We start from the raw sequence: 20,537 nt of genomic DNA, 5'->3' as shown, positions 1-20,537 counted from the left end.
GGCTTGTGTGAGTGTGCGCGGGTTTCTGCTTTGGTGGGAAGTGCCGAGATATTGAAAAAACTGAGGCTAGGTCAGGCAGGAGGCTCAGTGGGGCTGTTTAAAACAGAAATAAAATCAGCCAAACAGTAATATATGTGTATATATATATATATATATATATATATATATATATATATATATATATATATATATATATATATATATATATATATATATATATATATATATATATATATATATATATATATATATATATACACACGCATATGTGTGTAAATGAAGGAAATCCCAAAAGTTATTTTGGCTCATGCTTTCATGACCTATTCTGATTCAAAAACCTCTTCACTAAAGGTGTTTGTTTACGTGGAGCAGCTGGAGCTACATGCTAGCCTATCTGAAGTGCTGCATATGAACTTGTTTTGCACCCAAAATCGAATATTGTGCAGACCTAGCATCTAGCTTGAGGACAAACCATGAGAGCAGATAAAAAGTGCATTTCAAAGTCAAACATTTCTCCCCAAATAAGAAACAGCACATATTGCTTGCTTGAGTTTCTTGAATGTGTGTATTTGTATGAGTGTGTGTTTTCATAAATACCATACAGCAAATAATAACAATAATAATTATAATAATAAGTCCAAAAAAAATCCACAAAACATTATATTATTTCTCATTACCAGAATGAACCAATACAATAAGTTAAAACTATAACTGAACAAAAAACATGTCCATCAGAAGTCCATTAAAGTTGCGATATATATTCAGAATATATATAGAGTTCTTGTCTGGTGTCAGCCTTTCTGGTGCATGCTCAGTGGCGACCACTAGTGGTGAGCGATGGGAGCAGGGGAAGGTCCGTCGGGAAACCTCAGTTCTGTTGGTTAACACTGGAAATGATGGAGCCAAAGTCAGCGGAGACACAATGTGCTTTTGGGTTGGAGGGCTTCACAGGGGTCCTTCATTCCTGGGGAACCTTCAAGGAATTACGAGTGGGGGATCACGGGCTCTGAGGAATCTCCCGCGGTGGACGTGGTTGTTTGCGAGCCCACCGTTGTGTCCATTGTTCGGTGCAGAGCAAGTGGGTGCAGCCGTGCAGGGCTTTGAGGCATATGGGCAAAAGGGGGAAGGGTATGGGTTCAAATCACGAGCTACAGACCCATTGACGCTACACTACGATAAACCACAGGTACCAGTTTGTGTCCACTTCTTCAAATATAATCAAGATGCAACATGACACTCTGGGTTGCGTAAAAATAAAGGGTTGCAGTACCTACAGCCAATTCCCCCAACGTCCCCCACGCTTTTCTCCCATGACAGTTCGGGATTATTATGGTCTGCCGAGCACCACGTCTTAGGCTCTGTCAGTTGCCGGCCGCATAAATGCTCCGCAATGAAGTCCGTCGCTCAGAGACTGCTAACACTGAGATCATCAGAGTCACTTGTCCCTTGGCTTCGTACGCTGGACTGTGGGGACCAGTATCTGTCAGGACACCTCGATGATCTCCAAGCTCCCGGAGAAGCTCGACTGTTTCCCAATCTTGCCCAGTTCTTCTCGGGACCGCGTCTCCGAGATGCTTTCTTCAAACTCCATCTGGCAGCTGCGGCGGTTGTACTGTTTTTCAGACGTGCTGGTGTTTGTGCTGGACTTCTCCGGCTTGTCCTTCGGCGGCTTGTCTCGCAACCGCACACCCTCGCTGCATCCGAAAGCCACGTAGGCAGAGCTGCTCCCGAACCTCACTGCCGAGTCGGCCGCCCCTTCCTCGCCTGCGCCACCCACCTCCATCTCACCTTGACCTCCCTCCTCTGCCCCAAAGTGCCAGGGGGCATCCGTGGTGGGCGTGACTGGTGTGACTGGAGTGGTGGCTTGGACAGTCTCTCTATGTTTGGTCCACATGGCCCCTGAACCTACAGTGGGCAGAGAGGGCAGCGATAGAAGCAAGGAGCCCTTTAGGTTCTCCTCCAGACCAGGGCTTTTGTTGTCGAGTGACAAGCTGAGAGTCTGAGGGGGATGAGGGTGGTGGTGGGAGTGAACCGGGGAGCTCACAGATCCGTGCTTGGCTTTCCTTCTGGGCCTGGATGAGGAAGACGAAGAACGATGACCCCCCTCACTTCCACAGAGACCTCCAATGCTGCCCCCACAGCCTGGAGAGGGGAATGGAGAGTCAGGAGAACAAGGACTGATAGGAGACTGGGAACAGACGCCATTGGAGGAGCCAGTTCCCGGACTGTCAAGTTTGCACAGTTTAGGGACGTCTTCAGAGTGTGTGGGCGCCATGCTCGGGCAGTGCGGGCTGCTTGGGGAGTAGACAGATTTGATGTCCAATGAGAACGAGCGCTTGAGCCGGTTGGTGTCCATGATTCTCTCAGCTGAGAGGTGCAAGCCGTTGAAGCCTTGCTGGAGGGAAGTAGGGGATGGGATCTTGGGTTCAAGCGGGAGATGGGGCAGGACCATCGACGAGTCTCCATTGCTATGGTGACTGTTCACCTCCAAACCCGACGTGATTCCGTGAACGTCCGAGTTCTGTTTTGTGCTGCCGTCTGAGAGCTTGTCGTCAGAACCCAGAGCTTGCAGTAGCCGCAGGTCCTTCTCAAACTCCAGCAGCTGACCCAGGAAGTTAAAATTGGGGGATATCGAGGGTCTCCGGTCCTTAACAAACCTGCCGGGGGAATTAAGAGAATGTAAGTTGCATTCTTTTTGCCACATATTGTAACAGTTAAACTGCTGTGGAATCTAAGATCATGTTAAATGGCGCTTCAGTTGTCCCCTATTGGTGGAGCTAACACACCTGTAGGCATCATCTGATGACAAGCCCATTGTCTTCATGATGTATGCGATGGCGATAGTGGCAGAACGTGAGATTCCAGCCAGGCAGTGCACAATGACTCTGCAGTTTGACACCTTAGCTTTGTCTGTGGAGGGAAACGAAAGGAGTATGAAGATACGCAGCGACACAAGCCAGGCTTGATGCCTGCGAGGGCTTCAGCTCAATCATTTCCTGAAAGAAGCGGAAGTCTTTTTCCCGGTGATATTGTTACCTGCTCCGCAAACCAACCGTCGCTCACTGACAGTGTTTGAATGCAGAGTATCACGTATCAAGGCATCTTAAGCCCAATACTTCACACCATAATGAGAAAGAATCGGAGGCTAGATTTATTCACATCTCACCAATGAATTCATTGGTTTTCTCCAGCCAGGGAAGCAGCTTCTCGCAGTAATTGTCGTTCACTGGAATACGCATGAAGTGGCTCTCGCTAATGAAGTCTGGCTTCGGGCAGGTGTTGCTGGCGTTGAGCACGTAGGTGATGCCATTCTGAGCCATCAGGTCCTGCAGAGACAGACAATGGTTGCTCAAACACTCGTCCATTTCAATGTAATCCAATTGAAGTTGAAGGGTGGAACAGTTTTTGGGCTTCTCTTTCTAGTTTCCTTCTTCATGGATGTTTTGGCTTTGATACTACAATGGAATTGGGAGACTTTCCTTTTATGAAGATTTATGAAAAGAAGATATATACACAACAAATTTGGGTCGTTTATGTTGATTAATTATTTCTATATTTTTATAATTTATTTATTAATTCATATGCATGAAAATGAATGTCTAACCCCCTTTTTCTTTAACAAAGTCAGCTGACTAACAAGTCACAGTGACAGTACAAGCCACAAACCTTGTTGAGGACGTCCTTCTGTGAGCCCAGGTAAAGGTGTGGCAGGATGCGGGTGGGTCCTATGTTAGCCACGGGCAAGCAAGGCTGGGACAAGCTCATAGGCAGCGCAGTGGCTGGCTTTCCTTCACACAGGCCAGGAAAACAGGAGGAGAAAGCAGCAAAACCGCCTGCAGAGAAAGAAGAGAACAGCCGTTTGTTACACTAATGGTTTTCCACTGAGCAGTCAATCAACATTGTGGGATGTCGGTCGAGTAAAAAAAACTGCAGCAGCATCAGCAGAGCAAACCTTATATAGACATTAAGGGTGGAATGTGGGGAAAAAGAAAAACTGGTTTTTGCTTCCGTGCACAGGTTGAGGAACTACTGGGCAGACAAGAATGTACGTGTCTGGCCCTTTAAGAGGCAGGCGGCTCCACTTTTGGCATATGTGTATCTGTGTGTGCGCGGCTCCGTTTCCTGCATGAGCTCATGTCCTGTAGAAGTGCATTGCGTCAGGCAGGGGGAATGAGCGAGGCCACAGGTGCAGGGCCAGGACAGAGGCCCTGTAACGTCCCACTGACAACCACACACACATGTGCCGCCGCGCACACTTGCATGTTGACAAACGGACACACTCTAAAATAAACATCAGTCGGATTCATAACAAAAAAAATAAAAAATATCCCCCATTTCTGCACACGCAGACTCTGCACTTGGCGGTTGTATAACTACAGGGTGGGGGCTGGAGGGAGGAGGTGGTGTGTGCGTGTGTGTGTAATAACCTCACTGGAGGAGCGTGGTGAAAACAGGAGAGTACTTCAAGGAAACCTTGAGCTCCAGAAAGGAGATTACAACCTAATCTAGGTTCAGCCTTGGCTGACCCAATCTGTGGCCCAGCGCACAGACGCACACCGAGTGAGAGCGAGGGAGACATGACATCACTGCAAAGTAGCAAGCTGTGCGGCACGGGCGCCTTTCCTTGCAGCCGACAGCTGCACTACTCTCATCTGGCATCGACACACTTCAACACTAGCAATACAAAAAGAAGAAGCAGCTCCTGAACACAAACTTCATCGGTTCACCAGAGAACAACTATCTGCTTCCTGCTATTTTTGGCAACAGATGATGCAGTGATATCGGTATTCCTCTGAAGGGCGGATCTGTTAATGGTTTGGAGAGGCAGGCTCAGCGGTCAGATAACTCTTCGAAACAGGAAGGAGGCTTGGAAGTGCACTGCGACATCACCCCGCTATGTAACTCTATAGCCACACTTCCTGTTGGCAGGACAATGTGAAGTCATCATCAATGGGCTTTGAAAAAACAAAAAAATAAAAAAACAAGCAGCTACTTATAGCTTTCTGTATTTACAGTATCAGTGTGAGGAAGTGGCTTGTTCCTGGAGCTCCAAAATAAACAGGAAAAACCTCACGTCATTTATAAAGCATTTCCCTTTCGATTGTTCGAAGACAGGACGTTCCACGGTGGAGACAGTATGTATGTTTTAAGGAGAAAGTCTGAGGGTTAAAGCGATCCCGAGTCTTCCAAGAATAGCCAGAGCCTTTGATCAAGAGGGCCTGGATTAATAATTACAGCAGCTGACTTCATCCTGTGACGAACAAACGTGCAGGAAGAGGAGCTGGTGCGTGTGACTCAAGGGTTACTGGCAGGAGGTTAAGATAAGATAAGAGCTCTGGCTCTTTTCAGGCTGATGTCATTACGGTGACATTATGTCGACACTATTACAAACACCTCGCCGAGGCTGTACATGTTAGTCACGCAGCAGATAGCGTGTTATTGTCACCTTGTCACCTGACCCCCTTTCACATCGCGTTGCCATGACAACTAGGATGACATAGGTGGAAGGAATTCAAGACACAAGACAAAAGCCGCAATCCGGCATTAAGTAATCCGAAAAGAAACATTAGCAACGATGACACATGCGTACGTTCCAGTCGAACAACATGGAGCAAACACATGGTACAGTCACGGTGAGGTCACTGAAAATACCCGGTGACACATGCCAGTACAGCTGTCGGTGAAGATGAGATCAGGAAGACCAGTTGAGTTCACCAAGTATCACGGTCAATGGAAGACGCCCATTATGGAGACTCTTCTAGAATACTGAGACCACTCTGTGATGTAAACTAAAACCTGGATTTAGAAAGAAGAAAGAATTTGTGGCCCAGACGGGTTCCACAAACACGTCTTTGTCAAACCGAATTTGATCTGAAGACTTCGGGAGGCAGTATGTCATGCTTTCTGGAAAATACATGTACAGGAAGTGACTAACCAGATTCTGACACTAAAAATATGTCAGTAAAGACACACAGCAGGGAAAGAGGGCACTGTGTCGCCATTGGCAGCCGAAGCCGGTGCTGACTTCCTTTTTCCATTTTCTTCAGCCCACTTACGCAACCGCTACTTGCCATGTCAGAACGCAGCACCAGACCTGGAGCACCAAACTGGATTTCATTTCCAGAGACGCAAAGATGTGTTTTTAACAAACTCGATGTGTTTCATGAATTGAGTCGGGGCAGATGAATAGAGTGGTAATCCTGGTGACATAGACTGCTTGGACACACACACACACACACACACACACACACACAACACCTGCCTGGCTCTTCTGGTTAACAGAAGCTGTTACATCACTGCTGTGGGGACAATTGAGCGCCTGGTCAATACAAGCTAACCCCCCCTACACACACACCACCCGCCTGTGTGTTTCAGTTGCCCTCTTTAACTCGTCTGTTAATGGAGAGAACACACACACTCACACAGCCTGGGGGCATTGATGTGCCTGAATGACCGTCCCGCACCCCTCCATTGCTCCTCATATCGGGGAGACATGACGCCATCCTCTGTGCCCCTCCAGCTGTCCCCTCATCTATAAGGGGGACATTAGCATCTCAATGTGACCCCCAATACCCCTCCCAATATGACATCATCGCACACTTACCCCACAAAGGCTGCCAGAAGGAGGCGATATAGAGGAGGGGGGGGCAGACTGCTGTTTCTGTCAGGACGGCCTAGATTGACAGCCCATAGATGAGATAGTAGGATGAGGTCATTGCTATATTCTTGCTGGGTTCGAGAGCAGTTGGGAAAAGCTTCATGATTAACACAGCTCATGGTTAAATGGTTTATTGCCTCTCTATCAGTGTTGCCTCATCCTGGCAATAACGTGTCACTTTGATGGACCGCTGCCATGTTTGTGCAGGATTGGAAAATAAATCCTGATGTGAACTTGTTTCTCAAAATAACCAATGACAGAAGCAGTTCTATCTTCACCTCCTGCTGGAAGAGCATGTGATTTGTTTGGGGGTTTTTTTCCGGCAAAGCCATGCACAAACCCACAGTTGACATCAGCAGCTCCCCAGATCTGCTTCAAACCAGTTTGGAAAAGTCCCAAAATGCAAATATTGACACACGATTAAGTCCATGTGGAAATCTCAGGGAGGCGTTTCGGGATCTGGTGTCGGCTTATCGGTGTGAAACGTGTTGTGCTAGACACCTGCAGAGCACATAGATTGATAACAGTGTCTCCACAAGACGCTGCTCTGTGGACCAATTGAGAGCAGCCAAGAGTGAAGGCGAAGAAAGAGAAAGAGTCTTTGTGATGGTTTTACATCTCAATGACCACAGGCGGAGAGAGCATGAGCACTATGTCATACTGCGGGTCATGGCTCTCATTCTTTCGCCCTGAACTCTTTTTCCTTTTCTATCTTTCCTCTTCATTGCCTCCCAGCTTCATGATGTCATCCTGCTAATCCCCCACGTCTCCCCTGCTACACACATCGACAGTGGAAATGAATAAGTGAGAAAGCAATTAGCTGCTTTTGGATCATCCCCACGCTCTATTCTTGTGGTGTTACAGCAGTTAATCCCGCAACTGAAGCAGAGCGGGTTCTTGAAATTCACTCTGCAGCACGTCTGGAATACCTCAGTACCTGGGATCCCACTGTGCCTTTGTGTTCTGCAACTCTATGATCACAGGTTCCCCGCGTTGTACATGCAAATGCATGCTTCACACCAGCAAGCATGGAGTAAGCTACAATATTTTATTTGAAATAAGCAATATTTTTGCAACTTCAAGAAGACATGTGACTGGTCTGATGCAGGTACACACCTCTGAGCTCTCTCCCCTCCTTCATCCGGCGGACCCTGATCTTCAGCCTCATGTCTGTGTCCTGTAGGGCCGGCCAAAAACAGTCCTCCACTGGGGCGATCACCACATCCAGAGGCATCCCCCAGAGAGAATCCGCACACTCACGCTCACTTACGCACAGAAAAATATCAAATACTGTGCTCCTTCTGTCAGGGTTGAAGCCTGACAAGCGACTTGATTAAAAAGGTTCCTGACAGCTGATAGAGTTCCCAAAGTCCTGAAAAGTCCACTCAGTGCCCTGCAATGCAGAGTCAAAAGGCACACAAGTCCAGAACGTTGCACATTCCTAAAAGACGTCCATAAGCAAATCCACATGTGGCCAGAATCCAAGAGAGATGGAATGACCACGAGGATGCCAGAAAAGTGAGCGGCTCTCTTCTCTCTAATACTGCAACACCCTCAGCGAGAACACGCAGAAGACAGAGGTGACGTTGCCGGAGTGATGGCAGCAGCTGTATTCTGTCTGCAGCTGGCTGACTGAGCGTCTGTGTGTGTGTGTCGCCGAAGCTCGCCTGTCTCTGAGTCCACAGTCAGAAGAGCAGCCCACTATTGTTGTGCTACTCCAACTCCCTGTCTCTCATTCGCTGAGCCGCAGGACGACGCTCCTCCCTCTCCCTCCTCCCGCCTGCAGAGAGGATGACGGAGCGCCTCTCTCTCTCTCTCTCTCTGAGGGTGAATGAGCTCACTTGCAGTGATCTCAGATTCTTCCCTCACTCCCACCCTCCCTCTCCGGTGGAGCCAGAGCTCCGTCATTGCTAATGTCTAAGGCATGTAACCACATTCCTTACTCAGCCAGCAAATATGCAGCCACCTCAGGGGCCTCGCTGCAGAGCAGGGGCCGCGCTGCAGACTTCTGCTGGCCATCGGGGACGCAGAGCAGAAACTGATATATATATATATATACAACAATATATTCCTATGGTTGTTACCGAGATGGACAATTTAAGATAAAGCCAAAATTCAAATGAAACCAGCCTGAAGCAAAACCAGACTTTCCTTTGCAAGTAAACACTTGACATTTCCGAGCACATTTTCTCAAAGCATCTCTGATCGTTCAGGTCTGTGTCAGATCCACAATATACTCCCAGGTGGAACTTCATCAAAAACAATCAGAGCTTAAATGCACCAGTAACAGGAATCATGAGACGGAATCCAAGGTGAATGACTGAGCTACTTGTGTAATAGCTTGAGGAGATGCCAGATGAAACCTCTTCTGTCACTTGAACTCTACCGTCAGGGCAAAAACAGATTGTTTCTCACGTCAACATTCATTTGTTTCTGAGAACCATGACTTCATACCGGTTATTCAATTTTGAAAACACAGATAACAAATGAAGAGGCTTACTGACACGAAGAGTCACATTGTTTTTTATAAAGTTGTATTGCCTAAAAAGGCATCACATTAAAATCCCAGTTGTCCGGGGTGCGACTCCGACAGTGTGTTAAATGTTGATTTGTCTGAGTGGGTGCAGGAATGTGTGTGCGTGGACACGGTTTCCTCCTCTGGTTCATGTTAACGCCGCTTTGTTTGGACTCTGTTTTCGTCTTTGATGAAGAAGAGAAGGCGAACAGAGGGAAAATAAAAGTGACACCAAAGTGACGGGACCGGGCCAGAAGAAGAGACATGAAAGCAAACAAGTGACGACGGGAAGGCGAGATGTGATGAGAGGAGCAAACAAGTTTGTGGTCGGCAGCCATGATCCATGTGACAGGCCACAGACTCCCGGTGCTTTACTATGGAATGACAAACACGTTGGCCGCAAGTCGACTGTATAGACAAAGTAGGGCTTCACTGCTGGAGGGCACAAAGGGCAAATTCATTACTTTGCTTTTTAAATTTGACTTCACCAGCACAGAAATCACATTTAAAACATTATTTATGACTTTAAAGGGATTTCTAAAAGTCACCAATATACTGCTAAAGAAGCTGTAGGTCGCAAAACTTTTGATCACATTAATTAATTTATTAATAATTTATTCAGAAAAAAAGTGATATCATGAGGATCAAATGCAAAATAACTGAATCCAATGATTTCATTTAAAGAAGAAATGTAAAAAACATGATGAACATGTAAAACGTGGCGTTTTAACAGACAATTTGTGGGGAAAAACACAAATGAATACAAAATATCTTTTCAATAAAGTTATGAATTGAGATTGTCTTATAACATGCTACTAACAAAACCAACATTTAAATGACCTTTGTAAAATAGTACTCTACAAAAAGAATCTCATTGTAACTTGAAGTGTTTTCTACAATATTATTTTAATAATGACAAATCAAGCAACTGACTCTAAACTGTACCTTGCATGTGTAACTGTTTTTAACATTCAAAGTAAATAATCTGATAGTTACTACAGTGAATCGATTAGTCACGGCCCCCCACAAGCAGAGACATCGCTGCACAATGCCTTCATTCATTCATTTTAAAAAGTCAGATGGGCTTTGTTACATTAAGTCATCGGTCAGTGAGTTCAGCTTGAAATATAAAGACAAATAAGCTTATACAAGATGTCTGGATAAGGGGCCAGCTGCTGACTGACTGACTGACCTCATCTCATCACCGTCGACCCCTGAGTGATCACAAACCAGTGAGAGGAGCCTGACGTCACCCTCTTTACAACTGCCGCTCAGAGTGAGAGGAAATAGGTCACATGGTGATAGATGGGCCTTGTTAAAAAGCATACTGTGGATTTGTTAATGTGCAGCATGTAATGTGGTTCATTACAATGACAGCAACGTATAGGAATGTTCAATCTTCACAGTGTTCATGTTGGTGATAATGCACTTACTGAAAGCAAGTTTGAAAATGGGAGCCATTTCTGAACTGTCAGCAGAAGAAAATCCTACCATTCAGAAGGGACCTAGGTTCACTTCAAACCCACGTTACGTTGCTCCAGAACTGAACACTATAAAACAGTAAATATCTGAAGTACCATAGTATTTACCTATTTTAGATAAGATCAAATTAGATGTTCCTAATTTGACCCACAATTGGTTATTAATTTATTACATTCACACACACACATTGCCATAACCTTCCTCACCCAAAACCTACCCATCCAAAACAAATGGCAAATCTTAACCAGGACTCTTAACCAAACATAAACCCGATTATAATGACCTACCTAAAGTTTTCATCTGTCCCTACACAAGCGTGAGGTCACCACATGGAGGTGCATAAGGTTTCCTCAACCCACAACCTACACACTATAATTGCTCACCGTCCAAAAACGGCACTGTTTTTTATCTGCCCCAGAAAGACAACAATGGTCAACCTGGGACAACATACACGCCACACACTCTTTATGTGTGGTCAGAAACATTAAACCCCCTCAGGGTCACACGACTCCCACACACCTGCGAAACCCGGCCCAACCACAACAACACATAGCTGATGCTTCAAGAACTGCACTGTGTGACGTGAGCTGAAGCAGAACGTGCCCGGATCGCTCCTCATAGACCCTCATCCTCATGCAGGGAAACAAGGCCCGGAATAGTCGGCGTGTTAATTAGAGGATTACAGCCAAGATGCTATAAATGACAGCTGGGCTGCTTTATTGACTGCACATGTGCTTTTGCAGTGACAGAAATAGGTAACACTGTCACTCTGTGCAACCCCTGCTGCGACATCTCTTAAATTTAGAGCACACTTTTATGGTTTGTTCCCAGGACGACGCAGCGTTTACACACACAGACATAAATATAGTGCTCCACCTTCTCAGTTGAGATGAGCCAGGGAGACAAAAAGAGATAAGACTGTAAAGGTCAGAATAGGACTTGAGAGAGCGGAGCAACCAAAAGGACATCCGGACATGAGTTTCCCATGACGCTTTATTTGCTGCTAAAATTATTATTATTATTATTTTATTAACATGATGACCTCTTAAAAGGGTTCTCTCCAGCAAGCAATTGGGGCTACAACCTGTCATGAATCATCACTTTATTTTTTTGTTTTTCATGGTGAATTATTTTTTTTTGATACATATATATGCACCTGCAAAACCTGATCTTGGTCCTCATGATTTATTTTTGAATGAGCTAATGCATAATTTCTGCAGGGAATTTATCAGCGGCACATCCCCTTCAGTTTAGAGAGGCAGGCAGCGACAGGACCGTCACCCTACCTCACAGATCAGCTGTCAGGACATCAGGGGAAGCAAAGATGTCGTCATCCGGAGAGGCGAGGTCTAGGGTCATGAAGAGTTTGTGTGTGTGTGTGTGTATGAGGTCATAATCTTAAAAGCAAATGAGAAGAGACTGAGATGAGCTTATCCATTTTTCCTCCATTATAGCTGAGAATGATTTTTTGCGCGCTTGTGTGTGTGTGTGTGTGTTGATAGGGCTGGTTGTCATGGGATCAGTAACAAGACTGCTCTTGCAGTGATGTAATGCCTAGAGGAGGACACAGCTGCCATGCCTGGTGTGTGAGGTAGTTGCCATTATTGAGGGGGGGTTAATAGAAGAAGGGGGAGGAAGGGATGAATTAATGCGGGATGGCTCTAGCCTACAAGAAAGTAAACATAGCACAATCAGGTTAGTACAGAGAAATATTTGCGTTTTTGAATATGCTTGAATATGGAAACATTCTATGTTGCATTGCAGGATTTAGGTCTTATGAATTAGAGCTACTAATATGACTAATATAAGTTATCCATCATCTTGGTGAGGTCACAAGGGCAAATTCACTTAAAGACAATCAATTTTATAATTCCAGGAGCTTCCAAAAAATGTCATCAGTACAGTCAATGTGCAGACCCTGGCAAGGATAAGATTACAAGACGAGGCAATGACACATTTCTTGGAGACATGTGCATGCTCATCTATATCTCGACAGCCTGCTGAGGCCCTCCCTGCATCATTGAGCCAGCAGACCTGCCCTCAAAACAACTTAACCCCCTGGAGGAGTTCTGAACCGGCAGCCACTGCACCACTGACTTTATATCCGCAGAAAAAAAACAAAACCCTGCATCGGCAGGGGGAAGCCATCGCAGTCTCAGAGGGGGGCTTTCAGGACAGATGGGCTCAAATAAACCAGAAAATCATAAAGCTCAAAAATCCCAGTTGGAGATTTTGAAGGGAACGTACCATAAGCGTGTGTGTTGGAGTGCGGCTGTTAAGACTCAATAAGAAAAGGAGACGCCACAAGCATGTTCTCAGAGCACCTATGCGTGCATGTAAAGTCTGTTTGCGCCCAACCAGGGAGCTTATAAAGCCAGTTAACAACTGTTTGCAACTTTTACAAAGATGACTCTTCTTTATACGTGATGAATATGAAACTATAAGATGGAAAGCCGTTGACGTGAGAGTGTAACTTCACTTGAATTACAATCCATGCGGCTCTCAAGTGCGGTGGGAAGACGCTAAAGCCAGGGGTTATTACAGTGCTATTATGATTTACACAGAGATATGTTTTCTATCGAGGCGATTCCTGCATTATAAATGTTAATGACCCCAGTTTCTTTTAGCAGCTGCAAAGTGTACCTCTCCATACACAACCGTCAGACACACGCGGCAGCTGCATAATAAGTGCTCAGACAGGCGAGTGCTGCCGGCAAATCTGTTGGGTCGTAATGAGCTTGCGCTGGCCGACAAGCATCCTGTCTCAGGTCAGTCCGGGCGGCTGACTGACACGCTGCTCTGACACACGTGGCCCTCCCCACGGACCGTCCCCATTCCGTACCGCCTTCTGGGACACAGTGAGTTCCCTCAGTTTTCTGTGAGCAACGCGGTTTGATCAAATATTAAAACATCCATGCCGTGACTCACAAGACAGTGACGTGTGCAGAAAATGTGAGTCAAGCAGTGTCATAACCAAGCGACAGCTCCGAAAATAATGGTCTTCGATGACACACATTAGAAAATACCTGATGCTACACAGCAAACTATTCATTCACACACCCACAAATAACATTAATAGCAGAAGAGAAAAACAGCTTTAATTACATTTATTTGGGCATTCAATAAAAAATATGTCAAAAGACCTTCTTAGAAACACATTAATACATTATAAATAATAAAAGGACATTCATAAATCATTTTTTTGTCTTTTGTTATTACACTGAATGCACAGTGTGTACATAATGAATGATATCAGTCTAGGCTTTATTGGCATAATAGAGGGCTGTCTTTCATTCTCTGGCTCTCTCTCTTTGTGTGTGTGAGCGCATGTGTGTGTGTGTGTGTGTATGTCACATCCACATCTCAGCAATGACATCACTCTGCCAGCCACAAAAGAACAATAGAGAAAAGAATGACGTGATGCAGTCGGAGGAACTGGGCAAGCTGTTTCTGTGCGAGTCTGCCTGCCAACACCTTCAGCGCCATTTTTATTTCCCAAAGTGCCGTTTCAATTTATTTCGTGTTGATTTACAGAAGCCTTCATTTACGACAAGCATTTCTGGGTGCACAAAAGTTCCCTGGGCGTCTCCCCGTTTGACCTCAAACAGCCATGATGTTGTTTCATCAAGAACGGGAAATGGTTACACAACGAAATGGGAAGTCAAGTCTGCGTGTTGAAAGATGAGAAATTATCCTCAAATGTTCACATTTTTGCAAACATCTTGTTGCCATGGAGACTGGAATCCTGCCCCTCCATTTAGAAGGAGCAGTGGAGGTTCAGCCCCAAATGTTTGCGTGTGGTCAGAATGTATTTACAGTAATAAGATCTCCGATATGATCTGTGTACATACCAGGAAAAGTGTTAAACCACCAGGATTTAAAGTCTTCTGCTGCGCTACAGGACACCAACAATGATTTAAGAGATGAAAAGCCCCGTGAACATTTTCAGAAAACAATTAGCAGGCGGGATATTAAAATAGTTTTTCCTTCTACAGCTGTTTGCATTTATTTGCTGCCAAGAAAAACAGGCTGGTCCACAAAGCGAAGTCGGACTTCAGTAACTAACATAGCTGAAGAAAACCACAAGGATGATTGAGGAAGTAGTGCTGCTACATGCCTGAGATAAGGTGCATCAAAGCCAGCATGATGATAAACAGGAATCCACCATTGTTCCGTGGAATGACGCCATGACAGGAGCGGTGGTGGGCAGTCCCAGCATGACAGGAATCTCATGGATGCGCGCCAGAGACCGGTCGGATAAACTATCATAATTGCTAGCTACTTTTTTTTTTTTTTTTTTTTTTTTTTTTCGGGGCTTTTGGAAATTTCCACTCCACACGAGAGCCCTCAAATGTTGCCGTGCTAAACTACTGGTGCAGCTACTAAATCGAAAAGTGCTTGGCCCAGATTCACCGTGAGGTTCGAGTTATGAGGTGATGATGGGGGCGTCGTGCGGAGAGAAGTGTCCTGCGTTCACATGCTGCTCTACTTCAGCTGCTGTTGACCCGGTGTGTTGACACTACCTAGGTAACAGTTTAAACACACTATTTTTATTCCGTTCTGGATGAATGCATGACAGGGATGGGTTAGGATGTTCAAAGTGCCTGGAGATAGATTCAATTGCAGCAGGGGACAGAAGGTATGCATGATGGAGTGTATACAGAAGGCAGCTTTAACAACTATCCTGGAAATATTTAGGCCACTGTGGTACAAACACCGGCGCACCGGAATTCTTCCCCCTGCATGTTATAAAACAGTGACAAATGGAAAGAGGGCAAAAGCTACTGAACAAGTCTTTAATTTTTATATAAAGTCTTAAAATGGAACATGTGGTTTGTAATGAATTTACAAACGCCTTTGCAGATGTTCATTTCGTAACAAAAACACTACTTCTGAATCGTCTCCAGAGTTTTCCGTTGCTATTGAGCCAGTGTTAACAAATCACGCCAGACCACCGAAATTCACTGAGCACATAATAAAAATTGAAGGTCATTGAACTGCTTCACAATGCCACTGTTTAGACGAAGAGCAGCGGAGGAGAGGCGCTGATGCCTTGGCTGCTCTTTTTGAAAGGTATGAGGAGAGATAATGCGGGGCAAGAGATAAGCAACAGGCCACTGGTTCATCACGGGTTCAGTAAATCGACTGGAGGAGTTTTCATTTATTTAATTCAAACAAATTGATCGTAGAAGTGGGGGTGGGGTCCGATTTAAAGTTTTTAAACCAGTTCATAGCAATGAATAGCCTTTTAATATTTGACAGCAGATTGATGGACTGGGGTTGAATCTGTCCACATAAACATCAGGGTTGAAGAGCCCCAGAGCTGTGCTTCTTTCCTGAAGTGAGTTAAAGTTCAAATTTCCATCCATCTCAGCTCAATCTCATTTAGTCGCCTTCATTATGGATGTTTCGATGATGACATCACATTGTATAATGTGGTGCACCTGGAGTGGCTGCCGTGGAAAAGGTTCCCTGTGAGAGCAAGTTTATACACAATTCATCTGTGCTATTTAGATACTTTTTGTTTGGAATTAATTCATCAAATTGAAGTGCCATCCACAACTGGAACTCCTGAATATGACCACCATGAATTCACCACTTGGAAACCAAGAGAATTTCACCATTTGTGCTTAGGATGTTTCAAGCATGACAGATATATCTGAACTGCCATGATGACAGATGACCAGCTCACGCAGTGCGCCCTGTGTAAGCGTGTGCTTGTCTGCCGATGATGTCTCCGGGTCTAATCCTTTCTGCTCCACTTGTAATTCGCGTTGACGTGCATTAAATCGCTTCACGCTCCTTTTGCATGCAAGTGTATATGTGTGATAGAGTGTGTAACCTGGCCCAGTAAATATATACGTGTCTGGCTGGATCTCACCAGCAGGAGCTGCGAGCGATGGAGGAGAAGGAGATGAGGAGCTGAGCTGCGTTATCACGTCATGGTGAAAACATTTGGCAAAGCTCGCAGACGCACACACACACAACAATCTAGAGGCCTGCTTTTGGAAAGAAGAGGAAAATGACATCAAGTACATCATGTGAGGCAGAAAAGAAAGGGGCTCAGGGGAGACACTGCATATGCAGAGGTTTGTTACATAAAAAGCGGCCCCCTGACTTTACAGTCTGCAAGGAGTCCAAAACCAGTACAAAAGTCTGCAGTTCACTCAGACACGCAGTTCACTCAGACTAAGGAGGTGATGTCATTTATTTATGGGCCATTCTCTGTGACCTTTGCGCTCCCTTGGTGCTGAGGCGGGTGGGGCACCCGTGCATGCCCTAGTGTGTGTGTGTTTGTGTATCTACTGGCCAGGGTGAGAGCACCACGGCCACTGGCGCCAGATGTGACGACCGCAAGAGTCTGGGGCCTAAAAATAGAGCTCTGTTCTCAGCACCATGAAACACAAGAGAGCGAAGGAAGAAACGGTGCGAAGGTAATACAACTGATGGAGAGATGGAAGGAGGGATCAGGAGGAAAGGCGAGGTCATTGAGCATAACATGTCAGATCTCCCCGGGGAAGGTGAGCTCACCTCCTAATGGCACCGTTGGCTCCTTCTCAATGAAATCATTGATCTGCAGGAGCTTGCCACGCTGAAATGGAGACGGGTCATATGGTAGCAGAGAGGTGCAGAAAGCATGGGTTAGGAGGTTAAGGCCGAAAGGTTATAGGCTAATTACAAAGTGAGAAGAATGACAGAAAATGGCGAAAAGGAGAACATAGACCTCAAACAGACAAACGTAATACAGGTCCACCTTTCTGACCTCTGAAGGAAACCTCTAGGCACTCACTCCGCTCAAAGGCTTCTCTGTTGCCAGGTGGAATGACATCAGCACAGAATCAGACATGTCATGTGTGAATTTGATTTGAAAACGCAGAGATTCGGTCAACAACGGTTTCAATGAAAAGATGGGGATTTCTAACATAAGCCGAGCATCTGTGAAAAATTTTCCAATCTATGCGTGTGTAGTTGATGTAACATTGCCGTACAGAACTCTTGTCTGTGTCAGTCTGGTTCACTGAGTTCTATGAACACACTTACACACACAGCCATCTAATGCAGCAGCATGCAAACCCCAAGCCATGTGGTCAAAACGCAAACCATGAAATCAGGCCTATTACCTCATCCCCATCATAGCTCTCCTCCTGTTCTGTCAATTTCCCTCACACATTTGGACCCGAAACAGTGCCTCATGTGTGCACACACGCAAACACACGCATGCACGCAACACTCACAAACACACACACGGACACAGACAGACCTCCTTATGTAGATCATCGGAATGTCTCAGTGAATGACTTTATTGTGAAATTCAACCTCCCACTATGACCTCACCTCTTCAGCTTCTTTCTGAACTACACTTGCGTGCATGTGCGAGCATGCGCGCACACGCACACACCAGCGCCTCATTGTATAACCGTGCAGAAGCATGACACATTACTGAACTGACCTTTGTACATCTGTATGGGCCGCCACACCCTAACCTGATGTCATCAAAGCTCATGTGTACACAGCGGCTACTGTTTGCTGGCAGAGAGACGAAGAAAGAGACTTAAGGAACTGAGAATGAGAGACGGGCACCTTTCATCGGCTAATACCCCTCATCTTGATGTCGTCGACATGAACGCTCTTGCTCTGATATCACCAGTTGACAGCGTGGGAGCCGAGATTCCAACATGAACGAAGGAAACTACCTGTTCTTTCACTCAACCCATTAGCAATCTCAAATATTATTGTTCAAAGGCTACTGCAGAGCAAGAATGAAAGAACAACCACCAAATACTGCAGGAAAAGTTGGTGTGAAAAATGTGAGAGCTGCAGCTAAAATAATATAATAAGGAGGTAAATACGCTCCACTTCAGGGACGTGCGCAGATAGACCCTTAGTGGTGCTCAAGCACCAGCCCTTTTTCCTGGCGTGAGAAAAGTTCCCTTCTTTCTGAAGCCTTTTGTCTACATTTCTCAATTCTCTCTCACACATAAAAGTGTTATCTGAATTACTCAGGGTTCTTGCCTGACAAGACCGCCATGGCCCCTCCCACTCCTGCTCATGCAGAGCAGCAGTCAAACCTGACCTGCAACATAAGACAGGTAAACGCGCAACAGCCACAGTTTTCATAGATTTTGTTGGGAGATTTTTGTACTGTTCAGCGTTATGAATGTTAAGTCATGAACCATCACCTACCCAATAGTAATACTGACATATTTTTGTGCCTCTCAAAACTTATATGGACATGCCAGCTCCTCTCGTTGCGATGCTGAAGAACATGCATGTCAAAGTAATGACATCGGTTTGGTCGTGAAGTCTTGTCTCGGCTGGAGGACAGACTTGGGTCTAGTTAAAAACTCCCACCTGTCTAACGCGCCAAATTTATCCAAAATGAGGGGAACAACAGAAAACAGCCAAAAGGAGAACATCGACCTCAAACACATATGTAAGGTCGCACCTTTCTGACCTCTGAAGGAAACCTCCAGGCACTCACAGGTGAAGCTCAAAGGCTTCAGTACTGCCAGGTGCAATGACATCAGCGCAGAATCAGACGCTTCATGCAGCCTGTAGATACTTTACAGCTCCTCAATAGATTAAACTGAATTTAGTGGGTATAATTCACTATATTTAGTACTAATGCAACAAATTCAATTGGTAGAAAATCATGACAAAGAGAAGGGAAAAGGTATGGCGCACACTCAAAGGGGAAATTGGGATCCAACGCTTCCACAGCTGCACGTGGCACGATCCTGGATCCATAATCTTGTTCCTGACACATTGCAGGAGTCACATGGAATAAAGCCACAACTTTCCAATTGTTGACAGACAGCTAAACTTCCTGAGCTATCTGACCCCCAGCCTACTGAGTCTGTCACGAGAAGTGAATCCCACAGTCCTATCTTTGACACACTGCTGTGACACCAGTAATCCTGCAAAAAACACAGACAGATGGCCTCGGGAAGGATTAGGAGCACACATCTGTAAACACACACACACACACGCCGAAGTGGACGGGACAGGAACACACCTGCACTTTTAACTGTTTCACACCTAGTTTTTTTTAGACTTGTCCCTTACTTTGCTTGCAGCCCCTTGTGTTCTCTTGAAACTATTATCAGCTCATTTTCTATGACTTCACATTTCCACACTTTCATCTGCATTTAACACTTTTTCTCTCCGTTTATTGCGTCACCACTGAAAGAAAACATTTCCACCTGGTAGACCTACATCAGAGCCACTATGACATGACTGCGTGGTTGGCACTACTGAACTTTCCAACCTGCCTGTGAGCAGACAGTGCAGCTCCAGGACCGACCGTGTGCTGCAGATTGGTGGGAAACACGCAAACTTTAGACCCACTGGGGAGGCAGCGGGCTATAAACAAGTCATCTTCTCCTTGTCCATAACAGGGACATGCACACACAACTTGCAAAAAAAAAACAAAAAAAACAGCAAAACAGTCTGAGCTCCAACATAGTGAGATCATAGCTGTGGTAAAAATACGAGTCTCCTCAGAGAGACTTGTTTCTCACAAACACTTTCACACAGTCGGTGAGGTAATAATGCAAACATCACATCACATCACAGCAGCCTGCGTTTATATGGTTTTATTTGTGTTATAAACCGCTGAGGTGAGGTCACTGTTTGGATTTTATCATCTCATTCACAAAACAATGGCCCTTGGTGCACTGTGATGACATCATTGACATATAGGATGTTGACCGGAGTGGAGCCACAGTTATTGATTATTAACTGAACTGAAGGAAACGAAATCGGAGTCAGAAGTGAATCAATAAGTCCGGTGATTATGTCTTTTTCCTTGTCTGTTTCAGGCAAATAAAATATCTTTAAACCCCTATATTTACAGCAAACTCTTGTTGACTTAAACTAGTA

At 45.4% G+C, this 20,537-nt stretch overlaps 1 protein-coding gene across 6 annotated transcripts in view; it reads right to left on the bottom strand.

The window, feature by feature from the left end:
• Nucleotides 1-266: 266 nt before the first annotated feature.
• The window catches only part of dusp8a (dual specificity phosphatase 8a), a 38,705-nt gene continuing 18,434 nt past the window's right edge, over nucleotides 267-20,537 (bottom strand). For 5 of the 6 annotated variants that reach the window (XM_053885983.1, XM_053885981.1, XM_053885982.1 and 2 more), the window contains exons 4-7: nucleotides 3,667-3,833; nucleotides 3,167-3,326; nucleotides 2,787-2,910; nucleotides 267-2,657 (exon numbers count right to left, since the gene is read on the bottom strand). In XM_053885983.1, the coding sequence (XP_053741958.1) occupies nucleotides 1,484-2,657; nucleotides 2,787-2,910; nucleotides 3,167-3,326; nucleotides 3,667-3,833 (1,625 nt within the window). In that variant the 3' untranslated portion in view covers nucleotides 267-1,483. Of the gene's footprint in view, nucleotides 2,658-2,786; nucleotides 2,911-3,166; nucleotides 3,327-3,666; nucleotides 3,834-7,774; nucleotides 8,502-20,537 lie in introns of those variants that run through there. The other variant, XM_053885986.1, reaches the window with a different exon arrangement.

The sequence above is a fragment of the Synchiropus splendidus genome, chromosome 14, assembly GCF_027744825.2.
Source record: "Synchiropus splendidus isolate RoL2022-P1 chromosome 14, RoL_Sspl_1.0, whole genome shotgun sequence".
Lineage (NCBI taxonomy): Eukaryota > Metazoa > Chordata > Actinopteri > Syngnathiformes > Callionymidae > Synchiropus > Synchiropus splendidus.
Note: the sequence above shows the minus strand (reverse complement) of the source record. Positions and strands in the feature narration are given on the sequence as shown.